At 40.0% G+C, this 22,971-nt stretch overlaps 1 protein-coding gene across 11 annotated transcripts in view; it reads right to left on the bottom strand.

Moving 5' to 3' along the window:
* Window positions 1-22,971, bottom strand: part of APBB2 (amyloid beta precursor protein binding family B member 2) — a 153,148-nt gene that overhangs the window by 38,311 nt on the left and 91,866 nt on the right. For 8 of the 11 annotated variants that reach the window (XM_085322697.1, XM_085322699.1, XM_085322691.1 and 5 more), the window contains 5 exons: window positions 22,870-22,932; window positions 22,376-22,461; window positions 22,209-22,269; window positions 9,554-9,700; window positions 4,658-4,785 (listed from right to left, as the gene is read on the bottom strand). In XM_085322697.1, coding sequence (XP_085178823.1) covers window positions 4,658-4,785; window positions 9,554-9,700; window positions 22,209-22,269; window positions 22,376-22,461; window positions 22,870-22,932 — 485 coding nt within the window. The remainder of the gene's footprint in view (window positions 1-4,657; window positions 4,786-9,553; window positions 9,701-22,208; window positions 22,270-22,375; window positions 22,462-22,869; window positions 22,933-22,971) is intronic. The other 3 variants (XM_085322701.1, XM_085322700.1, XM_085322702.1) reach the window with 1 other exon arrangement.

The following is a 22,971-nucleotide window of genomic DNA, read 5'->3' as shown; positions in this document are numbered from 1 at the left end:
TCTCCGGAGCACTGAATCTTTGAATTTTTCAGCTGGAATACAGTGCTGCTGTATGAAGACACCACGTTAGAGGGGACCAACAAAGGGGACCAAACTGATCTTTCAGGCAGTTAAGGCCCCACAGAGCTTTTAAAACTTGAGCTGGGCTCTGCATTCATGTAAGAATAATGATTATAAAGGAGGATCCAGGGAAATGGGCTACCAGAAACTCTTTTGCAAAATTGATGGGCCATTACCCTTCTTCTCCTCCTTGTTAGCAAGTTGCTCAGAAAGCAAAGGGCATGCACCAGCAGTTCAGCGGGGAGGCAGGACCCAACCCTGACTAAGGAATGATTAATGTACAGCAATGCAGCTCACAAGTGAAAAGARCAACCCTTTCACAGCTCTAATAGGCTAATATTTTCCAAGATRCTTTTAAAATCCAGAGAAAACAGGTCATGGGCTGCTTTTTAAGAATCAAATGCAGCACTGACCCTTACTCACCCATATGCCTGTGATTCCACAAATCCTCCAGGCAACAACGACCTCACTCATCTTGAAATCAAACTATTTAAACAATTATTAGGAATTTTCTTATTTGAAAACAGTATTAAACAAATYGTCATAGCTCTGTTTTCAGTAGAGCAGCAGAGGAAGACTTTATCAACAACAGAGGATAATGGCTTTTACCCTTAAAAATCACRAGATCATACTAAAGATACAAAAAGTCTGCCAAAAGATGGACATATACAATATGTTTACTTGCCCTTTATGAGCATATATACTTATCAAACATAGTAGCTTAGAATCTCAGTAAACTGATTTTGTACACATATATATGTGTATATACACACACACACATGCATGCCTATTCACAAACTTTCATTGCGGAAACGTGTTTCTGTTCACTATTTTACAAAGGCATGCTTTTTTTTTTTTTTTTTTTTTTAAGGTTAAACCTACTTTACCAAGTGATTAATTGAAAGCAAGGGAAATTACCCTTCAAAACACAAAATCACCATACAGCTTAAGTCAACAAAATGATTAAGTCTTTGCTTATGACAGAACTGTATTTAAAAAAAATAGTCCTAGAGGTCAAGATAATAGTGTAACGTATGGAGAGAATTATTACAGTCTCCCGGAAGACATTTCTGCCTGAGGTGAGTTAGCAGACATATCCTCAGATTAAACTTTCATCAGCAGATCTCTGTATTTCATCAATCTTTCATTACTGTATAGCTTAGAAAATCATCTGGTCAGGTGTCATTAGAAAGTCTTTTTATCTTCCAAAGCAAAATCTACCCAAATAAATTCCTACAAGCAAAATTCAGTTAAAAAGGAGAGTTGGAAGATCATTATGGAGAAAGATAAAGACAATATAGAAAAAACACAAATCTTCTAAATACAGAGAAAATATAATAGCTCAGTGTAGAGCAAATATAAATTTCTACAATATTTTAGAATTTAACGACTTCTTTTCAAAAAAATAGAATGCATTTTACTATACAGATTCTTGGAATGTAAGATGTAGCACATTGACCACATTCATTTGCAACAACATCTAGAAGAGTTTCATGCTAAAAGCTGAGATTGTGCAGACTTCCTGGAAAATTAATCCACAAAAGAAACAATGCATTCCACTCACCTTTTTGATGGCAAAATCATAACCATAGAAAATTGCTATTGCAATCAGTGAGAGGCTCTAGTGTTTCCTACTTGACAACTAAACAGCTAATTTTACCCACACACCGCTTGTTAATGTATATAATGAAAAACAGGTACCGTGTAGTTGCCAGTTCAATCGCATGGTTTCCCTCACCCCAAATAACAAGACAAATGCTCCAGTCCACTGAGATGATGAGCCTCCCATCATGGCTCAGGTTCTCTTGTCACCAAATGCTTTTTTGTTGTGTGTTGGTGCTTGTTCAGCAAATGCTGCATCCTTCATGCTACCCTCCAATGCGTATTTCCTACACTGAACCTCCCTATGCCCAAAATTCACTGTAAATCTGACTACTCGGTYGTAACTTTGTTCTTTCTGCTTGGCTTTTGGATTTTCTACTTCCTAGTTAACAGTACACACAGTAAGTTTACTTACAAATAATGGCTACACATTTTTTTCTGCAATCTTACTTGTTTAAATGGGTGGATAAAGTGTCAAACAAATTTAATTTCAAGAAGAATAGGCWCTCCAGTTCTGAAAGTCATATTGGATACAAAATTTCTGTAGAAGCATCTATCAGAATTCTTACGAAGGGCTAAGAACAGGAAGGCTCTGAAATCAAACTACTTAGGGGGCAAAAAAATAGATTCCATGCAGTAAGAACATTACTGTGTCAGCAAGTGAGATATTATGGTTGTTTTTTAYTGTGTGTTTATATATTAAAGCTTCAGTAAACTATTTCATACTGTTTTTACATCAACCAATCAAGAAAAGTCATTTCGTCTGGAAACAACTGTTCTGTTTCAACATAGAAGGGCCAAATTCCTCTGAACTTCTCTTCTGATGTTAGAAACTTTTTAGTTTAGTTAGATCTAAAGATGTTAGAAACACAAGAGAAGATTTAGTTTCTTTGCTCTAACACTGGTTCTCTGTATTAACAATGTCACAAAACCACTGTTCAGGAAAACAGTAAAGGAAACTTCTCCCTCTTGCCACCAAGATGGAGAATGATTTGCTCCTCTCCTACTCCCCTCTATTTTTTTTTTTTTTTAACTTGGATGTGTCTTTCCCCCACATACTCCACAGCTGATAAATYTTCTTAATTGAGATGTGAGATTTCTGCAGAAACCTCAACAGAATTGGAATTTATTTTTGGTCCCAGACAGAGCACAGAGAACTGTTCAGGTTTGGGATCAGGGACGCTCTTTCGAGTTCCTTGTATATAGCTTTTTAGATATTACACTATTGTCAAGCCATGGCTGGTAATATTGCTKTTGTCTAGGTCAGTGCAGACAAAATGACCTCTACAGGCACAAAGCTCTCCCACCGACCCCAGGCCTACTGATGGGCCTTGTGCTCATCTAGAAGAATTTGCTATTGCTTCCCACTCCTGGAGAGGTTTCTCCAAAGCTTATGACATTCTCGGTGCTGCATGACTGCAATAGGCACATTTCTCTTAACTGTTTTCAAATGTCTCATTTCAACAGTGATGTTTCTATGACCAGTTTTATCTTTAGGACAAGCAGATATCCAACCTGGAGAAACGTGACCCACGATTTTATTTTACAAAAAGCATAATGGAATGATTTTATTTTCCAAAGAAACACAAATACTTGACAACAGAACTGTAAATGCTTCAAAAAAGTAATGAAAAAGGAAAGTTGCCTTCCAGAAGTCTGTAATTCCTAAATTCTGTTCAGCTGTATTACACTGAGATGCCCCAAAAGATAATCTATTTCCTGACCAAAGAAAGCTATTACAAACCTGACTTGAAGGGAAATGTGCAATGCACTCATTTTCTCAAGCAAACAAAGYACTTTAATGTTTTATTCATAAGAAGATAAAACCTCTTTGCCTCCCATAATTTCTAAGTGGATTTGCCCTTTTAAATCTCGCAAAAATCTAAATCAATGAAAATAAAAAACACTAAAAGAAATACCAGCCATTCACAGAACTGGAAAATTCAGAAAGATGGAATTAGGTCACAGAAACACTTACCACTTTTCCTCTTAGAAACGTATCCAGAGGTAACCAGAAACTTTTTGTGGGAATACAGAACTTTCACAAAATCTTTTACTGGAAAAGATTTTCCAGGCCCAAAATGAAACTTCTAATCAAAAGTCAGAGAGAAAAGAAAATTTTTATCACAATGCATCAGGACGGGTATTGGCCAAAGATCTTGGAATTGCTTAGTGTGAAAGGAAACACTTTTGACATGCCAAAAATTTTAACAGGACAAGAAAGCAGTTTGCAACCCAAYTCTAAATAAAATACCTTCTCAATCCTGTTTCCACAAGGTTACAGGAAAAACCAGGATATTACCATCAGAAGACCAATTAGGAACGGAAGCTAATGAAAGGTTCCAGTTCAGGAAAGCCTTTAAGCATATATTTGTGGTTTTACCCCATGCCAAGACAGAAATTTAGCTCTTTTTCRATCAGATTTCAGTGGGGATGTAGAAAAATCTCACTATTCTGGAACACTCCAAGAAACTTCCTTGTCAAGATCTTCAAGAAATACTAATGCAGGAAAAACATAAGTTTTCTCTCAAGCAAATCAAATCTCTCAAGAATGTGGAAACAAATGCATATAGTCAGTGAAAAATAACTACCACATTTAACTTTGACCAGCAGAATGACACATAACTAGGAGAAGAAATACGCCAYGGGTCTTATTTGAAAATACTGTTTTATATACAATTTCTTTATATATTTGAAACAAAACAGTGTTGCATGTGCTGTTTCATGGACTTGGCTGAGTCCACCTGAAAAGTCTGCTCCATGMAGATTTAGGAAAACAGGATGTGACATACTAAAAAAAGCAGAGATTAAAAAAAGCAAAAAGAAGAAGAAAAAGGATTTATTGATCAGAAAAAACAAGCATAGCCACCAGGACAGTTACTCAATCAAAAGAATAGCAGTGATTCCTAACTTGGACCGGGTATCACTGTATCTCCGGGTGCCAGCACACATAAACAGCACCAGCTCAAAGGAAACAAGAAGGGTGAGGACTCACCGGCCGTTGTCACGACCCACTCCCCAAACTCTGATGCTCACGATGGGCTGCGAATGCAGAACAGTGCGATCCATGGGGTCGATCAGGTTCAGCATGTCGTTTTCCAGGATAAGGTACATGTCTTTGCCCTGCAACTCCAGACAAAGTACAGTCACACACCGCTTCCCCTTCTCAAACTGACCGAGGTTAAGGTGCTACATCTACACCTCTTTTAACGTACTCAAAGTTTCAGTTTGTTTCTAGAGTGTTTGAAAACAACTTCACTCACTTCTGTTGCGAAAAAGACTCAAGGTAATATTTTACTACAGCTAGCACTTCTAAATGTTCCCAACAACAAAAGCCTTTAATATCTTTTAAATAAAATCCTTTGACTCATTTAATGAAAGGAATTAGTTATTCAACAAATTGTTTGCTTATCTGTTTTCCAGTAAACTCTTCCAAAGGTAACTGAGGTCAAAACCTGTTTCCATCAAAACCAATACTCTTAAGGCAGAGCTCTTTCCTTCACACATCACGTGCTTTATTTCCACTAGCTTTAGCCAACGGGACACGGGAACTGACAGAAAAGTGTGCGTCAAAGGGTTTAGAGGGTTTGAAGAAAACTGCATTAAAGGGGAAAACCTAGCACTAAGACATCTATGTGAATTTTGCGGAATTGAAAAAAAAAATTTTTTTTGAAAAATTGCAGAATCCTGGAGCCAAGATGTCTCCATAATTCTTCTGGCATGAAAGAACTAGGAGAATGTGTTTTTTTCCCTTGGAGGAAACCAATTTAGAGGCAATTTTTCTTTTGATACTAATTCACAAACACTAATCCTCCTGCTATTGCTGGCATTCACAAAAGGTCTGCTCCCTCTTCTACCGCATCCAGTAGTTCCCTTTTTGGAGAGCATGCACCTTCTCAGCACTCYGTGGGATCCCACGGAAATGATCCTCGACTTACTGCCAAGGGGTAAGACAAGCTACTGCTGATAAGAAKAATAATGTGGGAGGCTATCTGCTAAATATAGAGTAATTTGTTTCCCCGGTATTGTGCCAGAATCTATAAGTGAACAGCAGGAGCGGAAAGGCTCTGACTTCATACTGACAATCGTTTCAAAAATGACCTTTCTCCTCCCCTGGATGGCACAGAAACCCTCTTCCCGCCTGATTAGAGCGGCTCAGGTTTTCGCGATGTCTAATTTTGTCCCTGTGTAAGACATGCCTTCCCCGCCCCCGGGAAGGGCCTGCTTGCGGGGCTTCAGGGCCGGGCAGCAAGGGCTGCACAGCCCAGCGAGGGGGAAGGCAGCCCCCAGCCCCGGGCCCTCTTTAGCCCTCCGGCACGCGGTGGGAGCTCCGGCCTCGCGCGGGCGCTCCCCGCCGCTCCCACTTCCCTGCACGAAGACGTCTTGCCTGATGGAAAAAAAACAGAGCTGAGGCAGAGATGCGAGGCTGGATATACGGACTGGTCCTAGAGCAGCAGAAACAGAAGTTGCTGCAACAACCCTGCGTGTAAGTGGGGCACACCAGCGTTACTCAACCGCTTACGCCATGCAGAACACGGAAAACGTGAAATAAACTCAGCAGCCAGGATAGTACCAGGCAGACCGGACGAGGAAGGAGACCAAACAGAAAACAGAATCACAAAAAAGAAAGAGGAYGAGAAATTTGCTTGGAGGTCAGAAGCACTGAACAGTTGGTGTAAAGAATGTCACCAAGTGTCAGAAAGATTGCTTCTGGAATCCATTTTCTACTTATACATTTATTCCAAAGGAAATTATTAAAAGAAGGTAAATTCCCGTTCATCACACAAAATACACCAGGACTAGGGTAATAAGAWTGAATCCAAATTAGCTGGAAAAGGTTGGCAAATGAGCAGATAAGAAACATAAATCATAGAAAATTATCCTTGCAGCACCCAAGGGGTAGCTTGGCCGCAGGCAGAAGCAATGTATTTTGCTAAGTTTTGTTGCCTTATTATACAAAAGCTGTTTTAGAGATGAAAATACTGCACAGGGCACTGATCTAGGTACAGCGGGAGCTCAAACATAGACTTCCCTGTCTCAGAGTGCTGAAAAGCAGCAAAGACCTGATGCTGCAGGACRAGCAGGGCTCTCACGGGAAGAACCGCGCAGGGCAGCTCAGGAGGGGAAAGGAAAAATCTGGCTCCAATAGCCTTCCAGGGAGGTGTTATTTACTGTGACAGGTCGACGGCAACACTATTCCTCTTTCATGTAAATGATATTTTTAATGCACAGGAATATAATGCATGGCAAAGCAGCAATACTAACAGACTAGTCACATTTTTCTTAGATTTTACAGAGCTGTGGAAATAAGAAATAGGAATGACTCATTATATATTTTCATTTCCTTTTTAGAGGAGTAGAGGGCATGAAATCCCACATTAAAGTCAATGACAAAGCTTCAGTTGGGTCAGAATTCTACCCCAAGTGGTTGGGGTATTTCTCTCTCTCTCTTTTCTTTTCTTTTCTTTTTTCTTTTCTTTTTCTTTTTCTTTTCTTTTCTTTTTTTTTATGTCACAAGTACCTAGTCCCAATCTCACTTTCACTGCATTAGAGGTAAAATAAATCTTTAGGCAATCTTAAAACTCCAATCTGCAGTCATCAGTTCTGGTTCATGATAGATTTTTTGCTGTATGTGCTCCATCTGATATGTCAGTGACTACTACACTTTTTTCAGATTCCTCTTTAAAACATGCCCTTTCCCATCACTCTTGAAACATTACGGTGCCCGCAGAAAATAAGGGTTCTAATGATTTCTTTTAAAATCAAAAAGACTATTTATTTTAGGGGGCATCTGTTCAAGCACAGCGTCTCCGTACTTAAATTTTGTTCAGTACAACAAAGCAGAAGAGTATTTTTAATTAATTAATGTATTTTCAAGGGGACTGAAACTTTTCACCAGTTTGGCTTGAAATACAGTAAGGGTTTCAAACAAAGCACAATGGTATTGACAGTAGAGTATATGGAAAGAAGAGTACATTAACTCTTAAAGCAGAAGAAAACTCTATTTCAAAGTAAATGATAATCTCAAGTCAACAAGAATTCTGTCATCTGAAAAATGGATGAAACTACTGACATGTAAATAGATTATTATTTTCTTCCTCTCAGTTTCAGCAGTAGGTCCAAAAAACCACGACCAACACTGCTGTAATCGCTTGTCTAGCTATATTAACTAAATAAAAATCTTTCTGGAAACAAGAAGGGAGACCAGTGTTACCTCGTTCATTTATATCTACAATATACATTCTTATACATTCTTATATTTTAAAAAAAGTTTCTTTAAATAGAAAAATGCCTTACATTCAAACTAAAATGCAAATGAATGGTATTTTCCTTCCAAAATAAGGGGAGGTGCCCCCTAAAACCTTTTTTTTTTTTTTTTTTTCATTTTTAAAAATGTCCTTTCTCCCAACTGCTCCTCTGAAGTGTCTGTGCATCGTTGTGGTCGCAGCCAGGGCAGTGAACACAAGCCTTGGACTGCAGCAGTAAATTTTCACCAAGACAGAGACTCCTTTCTGCTTGGCAGCATCGCTTCTCTTAGATCACACACAAATATCGGCGAAGGTAACAACATTCATTCCTATGTCACTTTTGCATTCACGTCACTGCGCAGTAAATCCACTTYAGTGCAACCCTCCTGGCAATAGGAGGAACAGAATAAGACTTGGCTCAAGTCTAAGYTCAGTTCTTCCAACAGCAAACAGATTAACGAAGTCTGTTTTCCTGTGGATTTGTCTCTCACGTCTTCTGTGCCTCCACCACTATAATGTTCCTCTCTTCTTACTTCATTAAACTAACCCCTCCACACGTTTCACCCTGTCCTCTGCCCTACACGTGCCTCCTTCCCCCACCACAGCACCTCGAGCTTCCTGCAGGTTTGCGCAGAGCCCCCACGCTGCTGTCCTCTCCTGCGGCCGAGTTGAAGAAAGCAAGCTCAGCCCGTGGTGGCTCAGCTGACGAAGGTGCACTCGCCYGTCAGCAAACTAAAACAAGAGAAGAGCAGCGCTCTCCCTTTTTCCCTCGGTTTGCAGGAATTTGGCAACGACAAATTTGGATGACAGTGGTCAATAGATTCAAAAGTTATTGGAGAGGAACTAACAGACACATGAGAAAATTCTTTTTCTTTTGAAACACGGTAAAATAATCATCTTAAATTAAGCCATCCGACTATCAGTCTCAGTCTTCTCATGTGTTTTAGGAGCACTGAACATTCCAGTCTCAGTTTCCTTGAAGTCCCTTTCTCACTGGTAAACATGTCTGAAAATGGTATTCCAAAGCATTACTCTAAAACTTCTAGTCAAGAGAAAACTTTCCACTAATTTCAATGGTTTTGCTTGTGTGTGTCTAAACACTGTTATTATACAGATATGTGCTAGTCAGAATTGACTTTTTTTCTGCTTATTCAGCATCCCTCCCTTTGATCTCTTGTYTGTAATTCAGAAATTTGTTTTTATTGTCCAATAGTATTCTATAGCACCCACTGGTAGTTTTGTACTATGCTGTTAGATTTTACTGTGCATTACAAAATACACAGAGCAAAGACACAAACGTTAAATTGAGGACTTTGTGGCACTTGCTGTCCTGAGCCATTTGGAACAAAAATGTCAAATCTGCCCTTGAACAATTTTGTATTTTCTAGCTGTGCCAGCTGGGAAAGGGAAGTCCCAACATGGGACTTGAAAACAWTTTTTTCCTGTTAAAGTCCATTAAAGATTGCACAGAAAACCTGAGTACTCTAATGTCTAACTTCTGAYCAACACAATTTTAACTTGACATTTTAGATGGATAAAGAAACAAGCATGGATGCATTTGACTATATAGAATTCTTTTTCAAGATATTTTGTGACACAAGAGGAATGTCCCAAGAGGAACTGGCGGGTCATTGCATTCTTACCTCTCCCCAAATGCCAACAGTGTCTCTGATGTCGTTTTTACAATATGAGAGTTGTCTGATGCAGTTGTTCACAGCAACGCTGCTTTTTCCAGGAGCAAGATCTTCCTCTGCCATTTCTACCCAGCCCAGAGAGCGCACAGCAAAGCACTATAAAGAAACCAGAAAATATCTGAACATGTATCACAGCACTGYACATTGACACAGCTGCATCCAGCTATGGAAATCTTTGCATTGAACAGAAATTAGCCAGTAGTCACTTAAGCTTAAAGATCCCAGGCCACGAAGGAACAGAGTCAAGGCTTTGCAGATGAGCTTATACTCATAGGTCAATAAATTAAAACATAATTTGAGAATGGTAAGGCAAAATCATTGGAAACATCAAAAGAGAAATAAATGATTTGCCAGAAAAAGTGTCTGTGGGGGTAAATAATGGCACAGTAATAATGGTATAGTAATGGCACATGCTAAAATACTTTTGTGAATATAAAGGAGGAAATAAGGGAGCACTAAATCCTGTTAGTAGATCACACATATGCACAGAGGAATAGCGGAAAAAGTAAAACTAAGATATAGTAGAATGGAAAATTTGGTCAGTGTCTTYGGCTCTAATTGAGAAGAAAGAAAATATAGTTGGATTAGGTCTATTGTTATCGTGAAATTCACAGTTACAGTATATCTCATTGTCTGGCTTTTAACCAGAAAATTTAATTCATTGTGAACTACAGAAAACAAATTTACAGCAAGTTTAACTAAGGTAGTCAACAACAAATTCAAAGCACTAACAAAAAGAAAAGCCATCTTAAGAGAAATGCAAGCTTTTTCTAGAAGAAATTAAAAATGACCTTTAAAATAAAACAAACTAATTATACAATTTTTTAGCAGAAGGATGTTTAGCCAACCAGAGCACTGAGTTGGCAGAACAATCCAAGGCAACATTACTTTGCGCATATGGTGCTTTTTGCAAACAAAACAAAATGGGAGGAATTGCCTGGAAATAACTATGCTACATTTACTAGAGTAGATAATTAAAAAGCTTTAAGTCTGAAAAAAAAAATTATTCTTAGGCTTTCCTGTGGATGAAATACAGACCTCAAATGAAGTCAGTGAAGTTTGTCTATGAATTAAGGTTTCATCTAGAGAACATTACGGGTACCTTGCTCTTAAATTGCGAATGCACTGTGAGCAAGAAGGCACAACAGACTGAGTGTTGTACCCTGCTCACAGACACACTGAACTTCTATGATGATACCTAAAATTTCACCAATAATAGCTCCTGAGCCGCCCCCTCTAATATACAACTCCTACTGTCTTTTGGCATTTAATAACAGCAACAGACATTGCCACCAAACACTGCCAAACCAAACCCCATCCCTTTTCCAAAYTATAAATGAATATTGTGGTCTGCTACAGTGGACCACAAATATTCACTTGCCATCTTCTGGAAACCGCGGTGAAGTGAATGAGTGGATTGAGCTGATGCATCACCACTCATGTCYCATTTGGGAAGCTCATCCTCAAAAACAGACCCCAAAACACCAAAGCGTTTCAAATATGTACACTGTGCCAACTTTGGAAAACTAGGAGAGGAATAAAATCCACCGGTGGGTAAAAAGACTAATGAGTTTCGCCCAGGATTTTTCTTGGATTTTTTTTTGCCTCTCAGGAAAGGACACCAACACAGAAATCCTCCCACGGAGCYTGCTTCCTCAGCCGGCACCGCTGGCGACCGAGACGCACTGCCTTGCAAATTTTAAAAAAGAGACAGGGAGGAGAGGAAAGAGGAAACCATGGAGGAGTCACCATTTGCAGCATTTGTCACTGCGAGGCTGCACCTGAAGATACTAAAATAGTCAAGTTTTAACATCTATTAAGGTCATCTAATCCCACATCGCAGAATTGGTTTTGGCACATCTGATGCTCATGAATCTTGTTGAAAGCGCTGGGATGCCTACTGGGGTATTAAATATTTATCTTTGCAAGCTTTTTAAATACAGATTTTACTGTGCCAGAAGAAAGATTTTTATGAGTATTTCAATATTAAAGTGAATAACAGAGCACTAGTAAAGCAAAAGCTAAATATGTATAATAAGCACATTGCTTCCTCATTATTCTTCACATCACAACATCATCCGCAATTTGTTAGCTGCTTTCCAAACACAGAGGTTAAATCAAGTCCTTGCACTGAACAGAGTACCCCTAAARAAGGCAGTTCACATTGACATCAGGCACATCCTTTGTTAATGAAGATGCTGAACTATTTTCTTTTTTCTGGCTTTTTTTTATCCTATGCTTTAAGTTCTCCACTGGCTGCACCACTCATTTCTCTTCCCTGCTAGTGCACTGCTGTGATTGCAGAGGGAGCTGAAGGGGATGCTCTGTCATCCACCCCACGCGTTCACTGTTGTGGGAAGGCTCTGGCCTCCTTCCCRTTTCCAGTCCCCCTCAGTCCTCCCGAGCCCGGCAGACACAAGAAACTCAGTTGGCTTCCAGCACAGGGCAACAGAGTCTTTCGTTGTTTACTGTACAACAAGCCATTACCATAATCTAAAGTGACTCAGAATAACCTCAGCAAAACAAACTAATTTCCCAAAGAAATTAGCACAAACAAACAAAAATCCACAATAAAACTCAAAAAACCTCAACAACCCCCTTTGAAAGCAACTCCTCACCTGCACACTTGAGCACACACATACAGGAAACATTCTTTTACTCAAAATATACCAGATAACCAAAAATCAGCTGTATGAATTGCAGGTCAACCTCTCTGTAAACAGAGCATCCACTGCTGTTCTTCGGTCTTTCTCAGCCCCAAATTTTCCCTTCAGCAGGCTTTCACCCTCACCCCCCCGTAAGGAATGCCACCTTTACTTCTTGGGTGGATCTCACTGAATACGCATGCTACGCATATTCAAAAAGAAATACAGATCGTTCTGCAGGTTAAAATAGTAGATAATATGATGACTCAAAGAAACATGTGAAACCTACGAACATGTGATAATGTTCATTTGTCATCACTGAAACAGATAACGCAGGTATATACTCACATATCTATACTGGGGGATGGTGCACGTACCTCCCTGCRTATTGCTGGCAATTCCAGAACTCGCTGGTGAAAGATCTATATCAGGTTTTATTGTGKTTTTTTTATTATTATTATTCAACAGAGAGATGCTCTTTAAAAGAAAAGCAAACCAAAGCCAGCAGAAGCGAGYAGCAGCCTATTCTCTTCAGTCAGACACGACCCAGTTCTTAAATCAGGGTGAGCTGAGTTAGCAGCTAAAGCAGAAACGCTTGGTTATTTAGCACGCTGATACCACATCACGCTTCCCTCGGTCCCATCAACGGTACTTACAGTCAAGAGAGAAGGTGCTTCGTTTGACCTGAACGAGCTGTGTTAACGCACCTTCTCCCCCCGGGAACCAACACACAAGCCAAAGCAGGCCAAGCCGAACACCGCCGAGCGCAGCTTTCCTCGACTCACAGCCCATGATCTCATTAAAACAGGCGTTCCCAGTAATGCTATTTACTTAAGTACCTRCACGCAGGGCTCACAGCTAATTAGTATGTCAGAATTTCAAGGTAATCTGGCTAGCTGCTTTTGGCTTACAGTAGACTATCTCATTTCTGCTCTCCTTTAGAAAGTAAACAAATGCCCTTTGTATCACGTTACAGATTTTTAACATTAACTTACAAAATAAACATTACCGATTTCTCTGCCTTGTCAGGGCCCTCTGCTTTATTTTAAAATCAAAACTCTAAAAAGGATGATTTAGAAAAACATCAGAATATAGACGAGCTGGGCAAGGAAAACTGTGTGTGAAGCAAACCAAAGGAAGTTCATAACACAGCAGGCTGAAAAACGGATGTAGGAACTATATACTGTGTTTGGATCACATTGCTGTTTAGGATGGGGAAGCATCAAAGACACTACCATGAACACTGTGTGCCAGAGACAGCTGAATAAAACAAAGTCCTTTAAGTTGCAACCATCTTGTAAATATGTCAACAATCTTGTATTTTCCTCTCCATTGGAGACCTCACTTTTCTTTATTCTGTTAGGCTAGACAAGATGTTGTGCAAAGAGAATACCTAATAAATTTCAAGACCAAAGAAAGAAGAGCACCTCACCGTAGTCTTCACCATGAAAATATATGCAAACGGAAATGAAAGCACRGGTATGACTGTTCAGTTTTACAGCTGCAGGGAACCTATGCTTGCATAGCTGMAAATCCAATCAACAATAAAGAGTTAATGATCTGTAGTCAGAAGAACCAAACTCATAAATGCTGTAATCCAAACTCTGTAACGTGCTCTCTCACTGTGCAGTTCAGATCTAAAAGATCACCTAGGGCTCCCCCAATTGCTGTTCACAGTCTTGTTCTTTGGCATCATAAAACCTTTCACCACAAGGTGCAGCTTGGCACCTTGCTTGGCAAGTGCTTTTGCGGGAGGATCTCTGCAAGGAGCTTGTGCAGGACTCAGACCTGCAAAAAATCTTTCCATTTGAGCAAACGCCACACTTGGGCCTTTGCCCATTGTAGTGCTAAACATATACCTAAAGGAAAAAAAAACATTCAGGAAAACCAAAGCATATACAAGTTCCTACTGGAGAGAGGACAAGAGAATCAGTTATACAAGAAGGATGAAGTACTACTCAGAAGTAGTACAGGAAACTGGATTGTAAAGGCATGGGTAGAAAAGATCCAATTACAAGCAAAAATCGGATTAGGATATCTGYTTGAGAACAACAAATTAATGAACTTTTAAAAAAACACAGATTGATTGTTTCTTAGATCACACAGCTGTTGGGTATCCACTACGAATATCTACATTACTACAGAATGTTTTCTTTATTTAAATATCTATGCTACTAATAGCTTCTCTACTTCTGAGCATACAGAACCTGCATTTGAGCAGTTTCCCTTTTTTTTCCCTTTATCTTTTTCCTTTTAATGGTTACATCTCTCTGCAGATGGACATAAATCATTACAGTATTTAATAAGGCATTTTATCACAGAACACTGAGCAGAGTTGTGCCTGAGACAAAGCATGTAGGTCACATAATTAACCGTTTCCTATGCAGCCAACACAACCCTGAAAATTCTGCCTACTTTAGCCTGAGGAGCTTAAAAATAAAACAAATTATCATGTTGTTTTAAGCTTTAGAAGACTGAATATCCTAAAATATAGCCACCACATTAGAAGAAGGAAATATGTTCCAACATATCTGCCTGCTGTCTGAAGAAAACTTGCACTGATTTCACATGAAATCTGAAGATGATCAAAAAAGTTAAAGCGAGTGACAAAAAGAATAAAGAAACTCTATACAATTAACGAACAAGTAAACACTTTCATTTAATTTACATTAATGGACCACAGTGCACCCACCTGCTTGGAGAAATACTCTGACATTAAAATTCTTCATCACCAAAAATCCAAAATGCATAATTAAAAAACATACTAATAAAATTTTTATGCACTTCCAGCTTTTAGTTGCAGTTTATGTTATATTATGTGAATTGCTGAAAACGTCCCTATCATACAAATAGGCACACATTCAGGTCACAACAGAATTCAGAAATCCACTAATAATTGTGATTTTAAGCAAATCATTATAAACTAAACCTTCGTGGTATAGAATTTGAGTGCTTTACAGGTACTATAAAAATAGCCTTTGTAATAAATTACATCTCTATAGCAGTTCAATATTGGCCTTTCTGCTTTGACAAGCCCTTGCTCCTTCTCCAAGGCCCTGGCGTCTCATTTTTCCTGACTCGCAGACTCCCCTGTGCAGGATGGCTGAAGTGGCTCTTGCTCTCGGTTAATACCTCTYGGTCTCAGTGGTTCCCACTGGCTCRCAGCCAGGGAGGTCAAATCAGCTCTACTAAAGCAAGAAAATGTTGCAGGACCTTTGTGCGGGCTCAAGATTTTTTGACCCTGATTTCTTATTCATTACTATATTGTGAGACAAGTGAAAAAACATGTCAGCTGAGCAAACTGGAGTAGTTACTATTACTCTGTTAAGAGCCATTCCCTAAATATAGTTCTGAAGAAGAAACTGAAAACATCTAATTCTTTTTTCTCACTAAGAAATAGCCTTTGATTTCAGATGCTACCTTAACTTCACATCCTAAAGAGATCATTAATTGTTTTGGGGTAACAGTACCGTCTTGGAGGTTTCCTTTTAATACAGTGAAATAAGAAAATATGCTTCCTTAGTGAAGAAAAGACCTCACCAGAACTTAATGMGGGATGGCTGTTAGAATGATGCTCAAATTGGAGTCTGTCTTGAAAAAAGAAAGAAAAAAAAAGGGGGGATAACTCAAGGATGTTTTATTACTCTACAACACAAGAAAACACTCCTGACACATACGCTTTGTCAGTAAACACAAGTTTACATGGCATGAAAGCACGTATGCACACATTTCTTTAAAATTAATCCTCTGCATTTAGTATGGCTAACCTTAAATGTTATATAGTTATTTTTCTGAYGAYGGCTGTTGTGCACGCTGACAGATAYAAGCAACTCTAAAGCAGCCAGCATCACTTTATTCAGCAGCGTTGTACAAAATTTCAAATGTAGTATGCATGACATACTACTTCAAAAAAAAGTAACTCAAACCTTTAGGTGAACCCTTGACCTTGCAGAATCAATGGAAAAAAACTTATGCCTTTGGTACTGTCAGGATTTCATGTCTCTTTAGAAACAACACTGTCAAGAGTAATTTGTTTTCTGCAGAAATTATGTTTATGATAGGATCCAAAGTCAATGAAATTAAATCACTTTTGATCGATTTCTGTTCTTTGAAAGAGAATGAAGCGATTAGGGAACAAAAAGTACAGAAATCTGGAGCTGCAAGCCCTGGTGGGCCTCTCATCTYTGAGGACCCCTGCACTGTCACGCTGTCTCCCCACAGCACTGTGGGGCTACAGTCTTCCAGCAAAGAGARTAACGCGCACCCAGGCAGGGTAACACTGGTGCTGCCTATCTCGTGCCTTTAAATCTCCTAAGAGCTTAATGTTACCCCCCTGCTCCCTTTGCCGAAAGGCAGGAAGTTTTGGTGAGGAAGACTTCTGCTCCTTTAAAATGAAATTTAGAGCTAGAAGGAATACTAAAATAAATATACACGATGGTTAGGGCCGTCTAAATATTGCTCTGCCATTCAATACAATGTTCAGCTTTAATTGATTTTTAAATTAACTTCCTCCATAAAATGCACTGTTCAGCAAGTCTGCAAAGTACAAACAGCTCATCAAGGATGTACTGTGCCATTTTCAGAGTGTCTGCACATACACACACACACACATATATATAAAATTTTCATTATAACTCTATTAGAAAGAAGGGCAAGCTTTGCAACACTGCAAACAAGAATAAGCTGTTACCCTGAGCCACCCTAAACTGGCACATGACTGTAAATAATTARAGAGACATCCACAAATACCATCCGATAGTTCGCTTTCTAGCGGCCACATGACGAACATCTGGAACACCTGCCCAGGAGACAGTCTGTGCCCAGCAGCCCGTTCTAACGCGGGGGCTGACGAAGGCGGCACGAGGCAGAACGACCGGCCTCCCGTGGGACCCGGGAGCTGCGCTTCCTCCACCGGCGAGGTCCTCCAGCAGCATGAGCGGAGGCTTGCGAGCAGCGGCTGAGCTACGCTGGGAGCCTTCCGAGCACCAAACCCACTCATCTGCTGAGTGGCAACGGGAGCTTTCTGGGCGGTGGGACGCGAATATGCCGAAGACAGTTTCCTCCCCCGGCCTCTGGCTGCTCCTCCGGACTGACTCCTTTATCAATCCAGTTCAGTGTTGTGGGCCCAGAAACAACTCACCATGCCGTACCACAGAGCAGTACACACACTGCGATTAATTCAATACAAGAAAAGAGTAAAATGTTATGAAACACGGAATCCTCCAAGAAAACAAAGGACTCTTCCAGCAGCTGCTAGCGTTTGCTTGCACTCTGCGCAGCCGCCATGGGTGGTTATCTGCTGGTACACAGGACGATTCACTCGAGCCAAGAAAATCTGCCATGCGCATCTTGACGGCGATGGCACTAAAGCCGTGGGCGCCGCGGGCACCGCCGTTTTTGAGGCCGGCTGGCCCCAGCTCCAGCACCGGCTGGCCCCAGCACGGGGCCTCACGCTGGGGCACCCGGCTCCAGCTGCATCGGCAACGCGCGACCTGCCCGCTGGGTTGCCAGTCACCARCACACACCTACCTACCACCAAAGCTAACATCGCTCGTGTGTCCACGGCATTCACAAGCCTGTAACTCCTTCAAGGCAGAAGCCTGACCCACACGATTCCTATTCGCATCATTTTTTCTGCTGTAATAASTGATATTGATGTTATCCCAGCAGCAACTGTTGGCCAAAAACATGGGAGATTCTGCAGCAAACTCACTGTCAGTACTGAAACTTTACGGGCCGAGATTTTGATTTGATCTGAGACAAAAGTATTCCTGCATTTCATTTTCTCTTTTCCAAATCCTCTAGAAGCCCAGCAGCCTGATGGAAAGCGTTTGTACAGCCTATCTCAATGAATAAAACACTGACAGTGTGCAAAAATTCAGGATGTAATTATTTTACTACAGATCTGGAAACTTAYGGATAAGTTCTAAAGCTGTTTCCATTCTCTTGCAAAAGAGGTGTAGCTTTGTGATACATTTTTCTAAGACAGGCTACAAGGCAAATCTTTTCCTCTACATCTCTCCTACTGCTCAGTCACTCATGTCCTGACCCTGCATGGCAGCCTCACATCTAAGATCCCAGATATATGTGTACTCCAGACATTTATATTATACAGCCATTATAAACAAATAAAAAAAAATGTTTTATATATCACTAAAAAGAGCCAGTYTCTTAGATTTATCTCCATATAGGGAGAAGGTAGAAGCTGGTTTCCTGTAGATGGAAATCCATATTATGATGTACATCACATAATAGCATTATCACTTATAATGTCACTTAATGACATATGTCAATAGTAAGCATTTTGTAATCAATTACAGAGAGAGAATGAGTAAGCAAATGCACTCCTCAAAAGATCCAATGCACAAAATGAAAAAGACAGTTTTTTATTTATCTATTTTTACTACGTTAATTTGCTATTTGTAAAACGTCTTTTGAAGCAGAGTGTTTCAGAACACCTGCATCATTTACCTTCAGCTCCTCCATAGCTGGGACTGCATCTTAATGCTGCTAATGGCAGACAGCCAGACTCAGAAACAACCAAACCATTTAGAAACTGCTGTCCCAATCACTCCTCGTTGCTACCCTGAAGCTGCAAAGACTGAAAGATGGATATACTTCTGCTATACTACGATGATTGGCAAGACTGTCTTCTTTTTCTCTTTCTCTACAAAAGAAACACTTTCGGGGGGATTATTCGCTGAATGTTTCAAACAGAAGATCTGTTTCAATTCACAATTYTGAAAGCTACTAAAACGTTTACCAGGCTGGTGAGATGGGGAAGGAAAAAGGGCACCTTTGTGTTCAAAAGGAACAAACAAAAATCTATAACCCCAAAACCTTTTCAAAGAACATCCTACTACAACTATATTAAAGTATATGTTTTATTTTTTGGGAGGGGGGGAAGGTTAAGAAGATCTTATTTCTGGATTATAATTTTCCCCCCTTTTCCCATTTCCAATGAGCTTCTGAAAGCCTAAAGTAAGCCAATGCCTAAGGAAGCAAGATTCTTCTATTCTAGAAGTAAAGCCCTGATGCCTAGGCCAATATGGACAAGGAATTTGAAAATTAATGCTTAATATAGAAAGACAATACTAAGCCTAAACAGAAACCCACATTCAAAAATAGAGAAAAAAGGCAAGTGCAGATGTCAGGCCAAACGTGAACAGAGACAGGTCTCCCAGGAGGTACAGTTTCTTTGTGCCTCCAGAAGGAAAAATTTAAGCACTTATTCTACACTTTTAGGCATCCATTGCATTTTACAACACTGTAAAAAGAGACAGTCCAGGACTGATAAAAAGGATCTTTTTACCTCCCTTCAAACTAAGACCACTATCTGCAGCATTTTCTAGCCATCGATTAGGAAGGTGCAGGTTGCTCTACAAATTAACGAGGAAGGCTACTGCCCCCTGGGAAGTACCAGTTCAAAGCTCATTGCCAGCTGTGCATGTTTCACATGCACAATTAGTATCTCTGTCAAGTGCAATGAGTCATCTCTTCGAGATATTCCTACCAAAATAAATTACTGAAACCAAGAAACAATACGTAACCATCYCCTGCCCTTAAATGCAAGCTATTTCTCCTCCTGCCCATATGAAAACGTGGTCTTGTGCAAGTAACTAAGGATTTGAAACTCCAAATTATGTACTGAGCTCACAAAATATACAGAAAAATTGGGGGTTTTATTACTGATAATTTTGAGTATCTAGTTGCTTTGCTCCATAAAGCTCTTTTCCTATAACAAGGACCACGTGAACTCTATGCCAAACTTTTCCCAGTACTGACATTTTTTGCAACGCTACAGTCSTTACAGAAATAGAAAGCCTCTGGGAGAAGATCATTACCTTAGTTTTCCACAAGGTGGCAGCGCTTCCTTTCTTAAAAGATACCACTACTCAGTGCCATTCAGGAAAACAAGGAAAAAAAAAATTTTTTTTTTTTAAACTACTGGCCACTGTCATCAATAGCTTTAAAATATAGTATCTTAGCAAGGTTCCATTTAACAAATTTTTCCAATAGAGAATTTAATGGGTTTTTAAAAATCTCCAATGGGGGAAAAAAAAATCCCAAAACAACCGTGCTTGCTGCCACGGAAAATCAACAATCAAACAAATAAAAAKAAGGTACATTATACTCTAGAGGAAAGGCTTAAAGGGGCTAAAATATCTGATTTGTCCAAGTCTCAGATCATCAATTTCAGACTGCACCAGGCAGCGGCGCGTCCCATCGGCGCCCGTGAGCGGGGGCGAGACCGCCCCGGAGCGGCTGAGCATCGCGGGCAGGAGGACCCGCGGGTTGGCTGCTGCTGCTCCGCATCCCGCTCGGCGGGCAGGGACGCACGGCACGGCACGGGCTTTGACTCGAGCGATTTYTGAAAACACGCATATAGTCCCTCTTCTATTGCTCGTCTTACTCCTCAGAGTCACTTCTCCTGTGAATATTTCAGGGCTCAGTTACGACGAATCATTTAAGCGTAATCAWGATGGTTTTGCCTAAACATGAGAAACAAAACCTGCTGATACAGACGGAAGCAGACAAGCTCGGATGCAGAAGCTGCATCCATTTCACTGACACAGCATGGGTATGGGTTCGCTGAATATTGCCRTTTAAAAAACTATATAAACAGGGAAGGGAGAAGACGACATGAGTGTTACTTGTCTGCACACCACAGTCCCCCACGCAGGATGGGCTTTTAATTTACCCAGGACAAATCACCGGATAAAGAATCAGACATACCACAACATTGCCTCCTTATAATGCCTTCCATGCTGTAAGTCTTATCTTGAAAAAAACAGCTTTTTGGTTATGAGGCCTGGTACCTAATGCTCAATCATTCCTCCRCTCCATTCACTATTCTCAGAATTTACTGCTTGTCATGATAACGAGCACAGCTGAAACCGCTGCTTTTGGCTATTTACATCTGAATTAAACATCACAAGCCAAATAATCAAATTGACAAAGAAGTTTGAGTTCATATAATCACAGAATCAGTAAGGTTGGAAGGGACCTCTGGAGATCATCTAGTCCAACCACCAGAGTTCCCAGATCAGTCTGTTTTTTCTCCTAAAACGTATCAGGAATCCTACTATAACTATTAAATCTGTTATAAGCTCTCTTTCTGTACATAAATACTCTATGCTCCTGTCAATCACTGCAGGTATATGACAGAGCCAAAATACTTGCTTAAATTACTTGTGTGTCCAATTATAGAGATTCACAGACGTCCTTAAAAATGCATGTATGAACATGGCAAAATCATCAGCGAGATAACTGAATGACAGATCCGGAAATACATATACAAGCATTCAAAACGTTTTGCTTCTCCTTTTTTCTCAAAGGCCTTACATGACAAAAACCAAGGCTCTGATTTAAGTGTGTTGTTTTTTCACATAATGATCTCATTTTTCTTCATAAACGTTACCCTCAGACTAGGTTGCATTATCTGTTTTAAAACACAAAGTTTCTTGTTCTGAAAAGCAACCTCCTTGTTACTAGCTGTGGGTTCAAGCCGCCATATGAACAAGAAGGGGCACTTGAAAAAGTGAACAACTCCAGAACTAAAGAGCAAATTCTACCACTGAATCTCCCTGTGGCCACTCGGCCATGACAAACAGCAAGGTCTTCTCTATCCAGGATAGGAAACTTGCTTAGCTGTGCAACGGGCCAGTTTTTACAGCCAGACAGTAGAATCCACAACTGTAACATTCAATTTCTTGGCCTGTGCCATTTTAAAATAAGTCACACTTAACCCTGACCAAACTGAGTGAACCTTAAATTTGCCAATTCTTTTGATGATGTTAGTCTTGTACAGTTAAAGTCAACCTATGTGGTGCCAAAACGCTAACACAACTTTGAGGAGTAAATTTAATTTCAAAATCTAGGAGACATTCTGCACATTGCAAGTTATGTTTACAATTTCTGAACGTAATTGTTATCCCACTCTAGATCTTCTTACAGACCTTGGCTTCTGGATCACTGTTGATGCTACAGGAATCATCATCATCAGACTGTGGAGCATTTCTGTTACGGAAAAAAAAATCCTTCTTAAAATCACACAAAAATTATGGCAAATTACAGCAAAGCACAGCATGGAGCTGGTCATGCCTTGGGAACTTAGACATTGTACCTGAGCTTCAAAGAGGCATAGCGTAATGTTGCTCCTTCAAATTCTTTTAGACTTGGGTCTGGATTCACAGTGGCTGCATGCAGATCCTAGAGATAAAGGCAGTACTGTTAATATAGTATTAAGTACACCACCACATTACTTCTTATTTCAAAGGGAAATAAAATCCTCCCTGCAAAGAAGCGGATAGTACTTCTGGCTGAAGTTGAAAAGAGGCATGCATATATTGTCAAGCTATATTTCATTCAGTGCAGGCATTTTATTTGTTACATGAAGACAGTTGCCCTGCTAGTTTAGGCTGAATCCATTCCAAGTGGAAAGATCAGAAAAAGGCAGCATGTTTGTGAGCTAGACATCCCTAGCAATGCCCCCATTTACTTTGGCCTATGTTATGAATGATATTCATGGAAAAATAAAAGGGGGAAAAAACAGCCACTGCCATGCAAAAAAACAAGGGTAATAGTATTAAAGGGTCTAAAATCTGACAATATACTTGCCTTCCAAATGTCACTATTAATCTTTCCCCCATTCAGTACAGCAAAATCACTCCAAGGCTGTTTCTAGACATATAATTATTCACACAGGAAGAAGCACATTGA

Source organism: Rhea americana, unplaced genomic scaffold (assembly GCF_003343005.1).
Source record: "Rhea americana isolate MKP2758 unplaced genomic scaffold, rheAme1 scaffold_8, whole genome shotgun sequence".
In the NCBI taxonomy this organism is placed as follows: domain Eukaryota; kingdom Metazoa; phylum Chordata; class Aves; order Rheiformes; family Rheidae; genus Rhea; species Rhea americana.
This window is presented reverse-complemented; position numbering and strand designations above follow the sequence as displayed.